The sequence below is a fragment of the Lytechinus pictus genome, chromosome 3, assembly GCF_037042905.1.
Source record: "Lytechinus pictus isolate F3 Inbred chromosome 3, Lp3.0, whole genome shotgun sequence".
Classification (NCBI taxonomy): Eukaryota; Metazoa; Echinodermata; class Echinoidea; order Temnopleuroida; family Toxopneustidae; genus Lytechinus; species Lytechinus pictus.
The window spans coordinates 67236095-67246337 of NC_087247.1; the positions used below are offsets into that span (position 1 = coordinate 67236095).

Here is a 10243-nt window from a genome sequence, read left to right on the forward strand (position 1 = left end):
TAGTAAATGCAGACGCACAGGGCTTACTGGCTAAATGTGCATTGCCATTAATTGATGTTCTCCCCATTCATTTAACACGGGTTTTACTTCCAAAAATAGATATATAGGCCTATTGTACATATCTACAATTTTGAAGGAAGGTCACGTACCAATCTAGCCAATCACAGCTCTTTTTTAACTACTACTTTTTACTATAAGCTGATATTATGACTAGTCTAGTCTCCAAGAGAACAGTGAACTTATTTTTCTGACTAAATAACCTGCTGCCATTTGGGAATTGCACACACTTGATAATTTGACATAATAAAGCCATATTTTGGTATGTATCCAACTTTTCCTTCCTAAATCTCTTAGATATATGTTAGATATTGATAAACATTCTCCATATTTTTTTTTTCCAATTTTTAGTGGAGGGGACATATGGAAGTCTTGCCTGTATAGATTTTACTATTGTTTTTAGCCCGGGTCTAGTCTTGAACAGGCAGGTGGTTTCAGTGTGGTGGGGAGAAATCAACCAAGCTCCCCCTCCGCTCCCTCCTGTCCTGCGGTACTACCAGCCCGCAGTCACCGGAGCTGAGCAGAGCCTCTGTCATTGGCCTCGGCCTTAGCTCACTAATGCGAGGTTCGTGGCCTTTGGTTGGGATTGGAGATGGAAGGTGGAAAAAAAACATTACTTTTTACTTTGAATAGATTTACTGTATGTCTGTGTACCGGTACCATGCCAGTACTAGAATCTAGTAACAGAGCTTGAGTCTTGACACTCAGTCTTAACTTCCTTTTTAAGAACAATTTCAAACTTATTGAATTAGATCTAATTCTAGATCCATTTTTATTCCACTGACAAAACTTAATTGTTGTTAGATATTTTTCATGTCAACAGGACCATGTTGAAAAACAGTGTATATATTATCTGAACATGTTTATCCTGTATGAAGATTTTTTTAATAGATGAATAAATAAATAAATTGAATGCAATATTTCACTACAAAAATTATCACATAACGATGCTGTGATTTCACCCTACATGATACAGTGCCTTATTCTTTTTTATCTCTTTAACTTGATTTAAGGACATTCGGTTTGCATGTGAAATCAATATGGCTGTTTCACATGGATCAGCTGTGAGGACATTGTATAAACGGATTCTTCAATTACACCGACGTCTTCCCTTGGAGATGAAAGCGCTTGGAGATGAATATGTAAAAGCAGAATTTAGAAGACACAAGAATGTTAATTCTGAAGAAGTTCAAAACTTTATGAAGGAATGGCAGGTAAGGATAGATTAAACAAGGGAAGGTCAACCTTTAAAAAATTTTCTTTGGAAAGGTAACAAATTAGTATATGATTCAGAAAATTGTAAGAATTTTTACAAGAAAAGATACATGTAGATCTTGAGTCTGAATAAGATACCTCAGACTATAAGTCAAGGCAATTATTGAAACCTGATTATTTGAAACATGCAACATGTAGTCAAATCTAAATCAAAATGTCAAATTGATTTCTGTGATCTCACGAGATAACGTACCATTAAAGTAGGCAGATTTAACGGTGTCTCTTCATTATCATATTCCATGATGTAATTAGGGATCTCACGTTTCAGTTGCCCTGTACATGTGAATTCAATTGAAGCTTTTCTATGCTTTAATTATAAAGATACCGATGTTTAGAAGTATTTGTATTTTTTGGTGAACATCATTTTCTAAGGGCATACTGAATTTCTGATAGTCAAAAACCACACAAATATGGAAATTATCTCACAGCCAAGCATGATTTAATACTTTCCAACCTCTCTTATCTGGCCAACTTGGGACTTGTGCCTTCAAAATGACTAGGAGTCTGTTTCATAAAGGACTTGCCACTGTTGTAACTTTGCCATTATGGCAACTACCATGGAAACCTAGATCATGATCGGCTGCTGAGCTGTTACCATGGTAGTTGCCATTTATGGCAACGTTTACAACAGTTCTTACGAAACGGGCCTCAGTTTAAGAAAAAAGGACTTTAAAAGTGGGTGTCTGTAGATGATTTACAATAATTGATTACCGCTAAGTATATTTTTGTGAGATATAAGAAAGAAAAACAGAATTATAATTTAAAAAAGAAACAAAAAATCACTGGCTTTCAGATGGGGGGGGGGCTTGGGGGCCATGGTCCTTAAAGCTTCAGGACCAAGAAAAATATCAGAAAGGAAAAAATTGAAAGGAAAAATTGTGAAATATGTCATTATTCCCACAAGATTTTTTTATTAATAATGTTACAACTACGTTAGATAAAATAAGTCCCGTACACCATGTCTGGCCCCCTCAAAATTTTTTGCTCATTACGCTACTGCAGAAAATTACAGTTACCCACCTTTTTTTTTTAAAGTTAAGTTGGCCAGGAGATGCAGTAAATTATACAGCATGTCTGACAAAAATTGTTAATGGCGCTTTAAATGAGTATAATGTGAAAATTACCCAATCATATTGTATATAATTTTATAATCGTAAACTAGCATTCATTTTATACAGCTGGCTTAAATTTTATGCGATATGGTCAATCGAACAAAGAGATATTAGCCATCTCTCAGTACAGAAAACCTCTTAATCCAAGTTTTGTTACTACATGTACATTGAATAAAATATGTAGTCCAATCATGTCTTTCATTAACTCTTGTTTATTTTCCTTTTACATTTTTGGCCTGGCAACTTGCGTGCTGATTCTTAAAATTGAACAAATCCAGGTTCAAGAATAATAAAGTACATTTAAACACGTGTCTTCATACTGCTTTTTTTGGAGGGTGAAAATATACAATCTGTAGGATTGAAGACCTTTTTTTTTTTTTTTTTTGCTTGTCAAATTTTTTGGCGGACGGTTTTGCCCCCCCCCCCCCTATGAAAAATCCCAGGTACGCCACTGCCTGCCAGTATAGTAAAAGTTGCTTTTTAGATCAGGATAAATAATTTATATTTTAAAAATCATTTCAATACTCAGTTGTGTGATGAATGTTGGCATAATGATTTTAATATCAATCATATTTTCTATTGATCTAATGAACAGGGTTATGCTGCAATGTTATCAGTTCAAACAGAAGGAGTGAAATCTGAGGAAGAGATCAAACAGGTTGGTTTGCATATAGATGAAAAACAATTAGATGATATGAATGACATGCAGGTTGGACAGCTGTATGAACTCTATCAAGAAACTAATAAGCCTTCTCAGTTTATGCAGAAAGAAGATTCATAAAAAAGGAATGAACATGGATCTAAATTCTGTAAAACAGTTCAGACTCTATTGTTGGACCGTTCAAGTCATATTTTCAACCATGCAGATAAAATGATTGTTTGAAGCGAGGATAATATCAAATTCAGCTGTGAAGGTGATATCTAGGTGGACATTCTCAGGACACAATATACAGATGACTTGTGCATTTTTTTTTTCCAATTTCAAGTTGATAGCAATAGCTGTACAATATCACAATTATTTTGGAATATATCAAGACATTGAAATTCACTGATATTGGATTTTGTGATGACACAATGTATCTTTTAGTCTTGTGTATTTTCAGACCTTAAATTGTCATAATTGAGTGAGAACAAAACCTGGGAATCCCCAAATATCACAGAAGTGTATCATCCATTAAATTTCTTTTCTCCTTCGATTGCACGTTTTTGGGTTTTTTTTTATACAAATATACAGGTATGTAAAAAATTGTGAACATTTTAAATTTTCGAGTAAAATAATGTATGTCAGTTTATTGTGAGAATATCAAAGTGTGCAATATCTTGCAGCCCTAATGTTGTAGTATTTTTTTTAATTAATTGTTCATATTTGTGCCAAGGAAGTTAATCGTCTGTGTCTGATCTTTTTTATTATTGTTGACCTTACCTGGAAGTTGTCATGCACAAATATGAAATTTCCAATTTCTCAAAAGTGCTAAACTAACCACTTATACTTGTTTTTCTCTCATCTTTATTAATAAGGTGAAAATTCCCTCAACTGTGCAAAATGCTGTTTTTGTTTGTCTATTTTCACACTTTTGTGTTCACTCCTTTGTATCCTGTTTGATATCTCAAGAGAGGTATACATGTAAACACCAAGGAAATATCATCATTCATCACTTTATAAAGACAGAGATTAATTCTTTTGGTATATTTAAGTCAGCTAAAACTACTCAGAAAGCAATTTGATGTAAATAATTGGAGCAAAATCAATCAAGCGTAATGCCTAAAATTTCATCAAAATCAGATTGAAAATGAAGTTTTTATTGTCTCACCTGCATAGCAGAGTGAGACTATAGGCGCCGCTTTTCCGACGGCGGCGGCGTCAACACCCAAATCTTAACCGAAGGTTAAGTTTTTGAAATGACAGCATAACTTAGAAAGTATATGGACCTAGTTCATGAAACTTGGCCATAAGGTTAAGGGCAGTTCCACGGTTACGGAGTGACATTCAGAAACAACTTTTTTGCATTCAAACAAAGATATCACCCATATTTGAATAATTATTTTCAAAGAAATGGTACCTGACAGTAGTTGCTGAAACCCACTTTTCAAAATAATAACATTAACATTTGTTATTTTGATCCAATGAATTAATGAGATATGAATATTCATAAACATGGTTACAGAGTGACGCAAAATGGACATGCATATTTGAGGAGAAAACATATTGCTCAAAATCTGTGAATTTTCAATTGCTATCATAATTTTGATTAATTGATTGGATTCTATGTTCTAGCTTTAATATGCTGCATTACATTAAAGAATCTGTGTATTATTTCATTAATTACGACTTAAAACGTAAACCCATACCCGGTTACGGAGTGACATCAGAAATATCCACTCACGGGCAACGTAAAATGAACTTATATTATATGATGTAAAATGATGACCTTCAGATTATCCAAAAGAAAATTTTACAAAACAAGCAATAGTTTTCTGTTAAATTGAAATTAAGTAAAAAACAATATATGTAGTCCCATGTATAGAATTTCTTGTATGGTTTGGATTCTCCTATAAGGAGATGCGTAAGGAAAAAAAAATGTGGCTATTTATGTTTCCCTTTTGTATTTATGAAATTCCATATGAGTTGATAGAAAAATTTGATCCAGATTTGAAATAGAGCCAATATAAATTTTTTTTTAATGTCCGCTTTTGCATGGAACTGCCCTTAATCAAGTATTACGTCACATGACCAAGGTCATAGGTCATTTAGGGTCAATGAACTTTAGCCAAATTGGGGGTATCTGTTGAATTACCATGATCAACATCATAAGGCTAATCAAGTATTACTGAATATCCTGCACGAGTTTCACGTCACATGACCAAGGTCATAGGTCATTTAGGGTCAATGAACTTTAGCCAAATTGGGGGTATCTGTTGAATTACCATAACTTTGAAAGTTTCAGGTCACATGATTAAGGTCAAAGGTCATTTAGGGTCAATGAACTTTGGCCAAATTGGGGGTATTTGTTGAATTACCATCATAACTTTGAAAGTATATTGGTCCAGTTCATAAAACTTGGACATAAGGGTAATCAAGTAACACTGAACATCCTGTGCGAGTTTCAAGTCACATGACCAAGGTCAAAGGTCAATGAACTTTGCCATAATGGGGGTATCTGTTAAATTACCATCATAACTTTGAAAGTTTATGGATCTGACTAACTTGGACATAAGGGTAATCAAGTATCACTGAACATCCTGTGCGAGTTTCAGGTCACATGATCAAGGTCAAAGGTCATGTAGGGTCAATGAGCTTTGGCCATGTTGGGGGTATTTGTTGAATTACCATCATTTATCGAAGTGTTTTGGTCTAGTTCATAAAACTTGGACATAAGAGTAACCAAGTATCACTGAATTTCTCATGCGAGTTTCGGGTCACATGACCAAAGTTTAAGGTCATTGAACTTTGGCCATTTTAGAGGTAATTATTAGATTGATGTCTTAACTTTCAAAGTTTATAGATATAGTGTATAAAATGTGGATATAGGGGTAATAAAGTATCACTGACAAGTTTTAGGTCACATGATCAATGTCAATGAACGTAGTACTGTATCATTATATGAATGATGTTTTTTGTGAATAATTATTTTATAGTAGTTTTCAAAGTCAGCACTGCTGCTATATTGAATCGCATGATGCAGGTGAGACCGCCAGAGGTATTCCACTTGTTATGTATTTATAAATTTTTATTAGTTTCCCCATAACTTTTAATGAAAATTTTTGTGGTTTGTAAATTAGAGTCACTGATGTCACAATTTAAATTAGTTACTTCACCTTGTAAATATATTAATCACCTTCATTTAATATATGTTATGATTCTTTATTATTAAATCTACCAATAAAATATTGAAATGATATTAATTGTAATTTTATTTCATACAAAAGGAATAGTGAGTGTGACATTGCTTCTCTTATTTGCATGTCAATGTACCGTACCTGGTTTTTTTGACTCGCCTGCATAGCAGAGCAAGACTATAGGCGCCGCCAACATCAAATCTTAAGGACGTTCCACAGTTAAAATGAAATCCATGTCATTTTCACCAAACTTTGCACATAGATACTTTAGAACCTGAATATTCGAAATATGCAAAAATTAACATAGGTCCATGTGCTTGATTTTTTGCTATGGAGCTTCAAAGTTCACCCGAATGAATGTTCTTACGGATTGCGCATTCAAAAGAATTTGGCATTTTTAGACCTCACAAGATCACTACAATAAGTTTAAACCTCTATTACTCAGTCAAAATACATGAAAAAGTCATCAAAATTTCGCAAGGGAGTTAATAAGTGTATCGTTAGAATGGAGAATCTATTTATAGTGCTATTTGTTTGCAATTTTAAGTCTAACAGCACTGTGAGTTCTTAAAAATGGCGTAAAACATAACAAAAACCCAATCTCAAAAAAGTGAAATTTCAATAACAAACTACAAAAGTACAATAAATGCTGCACTTTATTCAAAATCCATGTCATTTTCACAAAAATTTGCAAAGTTGTAGAGGAAGGTATACCCAAGAGGTGCAAACATTAAAAAATAGGGCTTCATGTGCTTGTTTTCAAACTATCAGCATTTTCATTAGAGCAAATGTGCTTTTTAAAACACCAAAAATGCGCCAAATGCTTTGTATCTATGAGAAGAAAAAATCAAAACCACTCTACCATTTATTTAAACTCGGGGTCATATTTGTGATTTTTGGCAGCACTGCAGAGTAAAGTATTTTAAAATTGTAGAGATGTTTTTTTAAATGGTCCATGGAATAATTAAAGTTTTTTAGCTTCATAAACTAACGCATCGGATCTGCAGTTAGAGTGCAGATGATGAGAAAATTCAGTTCATACCCACAGCTAATTAATCACCTGTTCATTCATTGTGACGTCAGCGCGCAGAGTGTAAAATATGCGCAGATCATAATGCGCACAAACATAACTGTGGAACGTCCTTAACCTAAGGTTAAGTTTCTGAAATGACATCATAACTTAGAAAGTATATGGACCTAGTTCATGAAACTTGGACATAAGGTTAATCCAGTATTACTGAACATCCTGCCTTAGTTTCAGGTCACATGACCGATGTCAAAGGTCATTTCGGGTCAATGAACTTAGACCATGTTGGGAAAATTATTTTCAAAATCTTAACGGAAGGTTAAGTTTTTGAAATGACATAACTTAGAAAGTATATGGACCTAGTTCATGAAACTTGGGCATAAGGTTAATCAAGTATTAGTGAACATCCTCCTCGAGTTTCAGGTCACGTGACCAAGGTTATTTAGGGTCAATGAACTTTGGTCAAGTTGGGGGTATATGTTGAATTACTATCATAACTTTGAAAATCTAAGCATCTAGTCCATGAAACTTGGACATAAGGTTAATCAAGTATTAGTGAACATCCTGTCTGAGTTTCAGGTCACATGACCAAGGTCAAAGGTCATTTAGGGTCAATGAACTTTGGCCAAGTTGGGAGTATTTGTTGAATTACCATCATAACTTTGAAAATGTATGGATCTAGTTCACGAAACTTGGACATTAGGTTAATCAAGTACCACTGAATATCCTGTGCGAGTTTCAGGTCACATGACCATGGGCTGTGTTGGGGGTATTTGTTAAATTACTATCCTAACTCTGAAAGTTTATGGATCTAGTTCATAAAACTTGGACATAAGAGTAATCAAGTATCACTGAACATCCTGTACGAGTTTCAGGTCACATGTCCAAGGTCAAAGTTCATTAAAGGTCAATGAACTTTGGCCGTGTTGGGGGTATTTGTTGAATTACCATCCTGACTCTGAAAGTTTATGGATCTAGTACATAAAACTTGGACATAAGAGTAATCAAGCATCACTGAACATCCCCTGTGAGTTTCAGGTCACAAAACCAAGTCAAATGTCAGTTAAGGTCAATAAACTTAGGCCATGTTGGGGTAATTGTTGAATTGCCATCATAACTTTGAAAGTTTATGGATATAGTGAATGAAATGTGGACATGGGTGTAGTTGACAGTGTTAAGTCTCCGTTCAAATGTCATTTATGGTCAATGAACGTGGTATTATGTCATTATATGAATGGTGTTTTGTGAATAATTATTTTATAGTAGTTTTCAAAGTTAGCCCTGCTGCTATATTAAATTGTGTAATGCAGGCAAGACTGCCAGAGGCGTTCCACTTGTTTTTTAATAAAGTCACAAGTGTAACATTTATCATATTGATTTTGATATTTTTGGTGTTGTTACTTTTGTACGATGTTTGATCCTTTGTTTAATCAATTATCTTATTATGTTGAACTTTGCCTTACGTGTCAATGTATTTTCATCTTGTTTCATTGACTTGCTTGAAATTAGGGTACGATTCAGGACTTTCAGGTGAAATATTTCTTTGAAAAACAATGATTAATATACTAATAAGATACATTTATTTATAATGTGCATTGTTATATTTTTCTTGAGTTCAAGAATGCAGGTGAGGTTGAGAGTAGAGGTTCAGTGAACTGACTTTAGTTGGGATAAGAATATAAATTCAAACTTGGAAATACCTTCTTTCCAACAAACATACACCTACAGTCACACACCTTTGTCCGAGGACAAACATTGTTCCTCTACTGTTCTCAGTCTTCACATAGTTGATGAAATATAAGGCACAAATTCAGTTTTCGACCTTTGAAGACAATAAGTTAGGTTATAAAGGACCATTGTTATTAACTGTCCTCGGACAAATTAATAAATACATTTAATTAACCTATTGCACTGAAGATATTTAATGTGAAAGTCAACCTTACATCTAATTGAATTAATGAAATTGCTTTGCAGTACAAGCACAAGATGTATTAAAAAAAAGGGAAATAGAGAGTAATAGTTTACTATAACAGAAATTATTTGTCATTATTCTCAGGTTCCATCCTAACTTTTATTTCTAGAGACCCAGTCAGGCTGAATATCTTTAATTTCTGGTGGACTGAAATAAGGATTAACAAGAGTCGCTAAGGCAAGCAAATAATACGCCAGCCTGTAACGTGACCTCAAAATCAATAGAATTCCTGGGATCTATGCTAGTATCATACACACCAAATGATTTGAGCCTACATTGTATGTTAAGTTAAACTAAAGTTATTGCGTTTACAAGGACTTAGGAAGGGTAAAATGAAAGCATGTCACTGTGACCTTGAACTTTGACCTCAAAATCAATAGGCTTCCTGGGATCCATACTAGTATCATACACACTAAATTATGTAAGCCTAGGTTAAGTTAAAGCTAAATGATAGTAGTTGCAGTAAAACACTAATTTCGTGAGAAAGTCTGTAAAACCACGGTTAAGTTACTATATCACCGTGGATCTAGATCTGGTACGGTTACATAAACTGAACTTTGTGAAATCATAAAATCTAAGCTGAAATACGATCACACTGAAGATCGCCAACACAGATAGGCACACGTGGGACAGTGTATTATTATTGCTGGAATAAAGACCCGACGTAAGTGACCGAATCCGCGCTTATTTTGCTTATTTCTCAGCAATTACACAATTTCTTCCAGAATCCTTTGGCACATATTTTTTTTATTCATACAAACAGACACTTGGGTAGTCATTAAATTAGATTCTGTAAAAAGTCATTTTGAGATCGTTACCAGAACTGGAATTTATCTTTAAACTGAAGTTATCACGTTTACAAGGACTGCAGAAGCGTAAGATGAAAACATTTCACTGTGACCTCGACCTTTGATCTTTTGACCTCAAAATCAATAGGCTTCCTGGGATCCATGCTAGTATTTA

At 34.0% G+C, this 10243-nt stretch overlaps 1 protein-coding gene across 1 annotated transcript; it reads left to right on the top strand.

Moving 5' to 3' along the window:
* The first annotated feature begins 551 nt into the window (after nucleotides 1-551).
* LOC129256793 (succinate dehydrogenase assembly factor 3, mitochondrial-like) lies at nucleotides 552-8760 on the top strand. The gene is made up of 3 exons (XM_064097621.1): nucleotides 552-622; nucleotides 1071-1271; nucleotides 3040-8760. The coding sequence occupies exons 2-3, from the start codon at nucleotides 1098-1100 to the stop codon at nucleotides 3223-3225; spliced, it is 360 nt and encodes a 119-aa protein (XP_063953691.1). The 5' UTR covers nucleotides 552-622; nucleotides 1071-1097; the 3' UTR covers nucleotides 3226-8760.
* Nucleotides 8761-10243: the final 1483 nt, after the last annotated feature.

Coding starts and splice junctions, on each gene's coding strand:
- LOC129256793 (XM_064097621.1), top strand. CDS start 1,098: ATGGCTGTTTCACATGGATCAGCTGTGAGGACATTGTATAAACGGATT. Junction 1,272..3,039: donor ACTTTATGAAGGAATGGCAG/GTAAGGATAGAT, acceptor TCTAATGAACAG/GGTTATGCTGCAATGTTATC.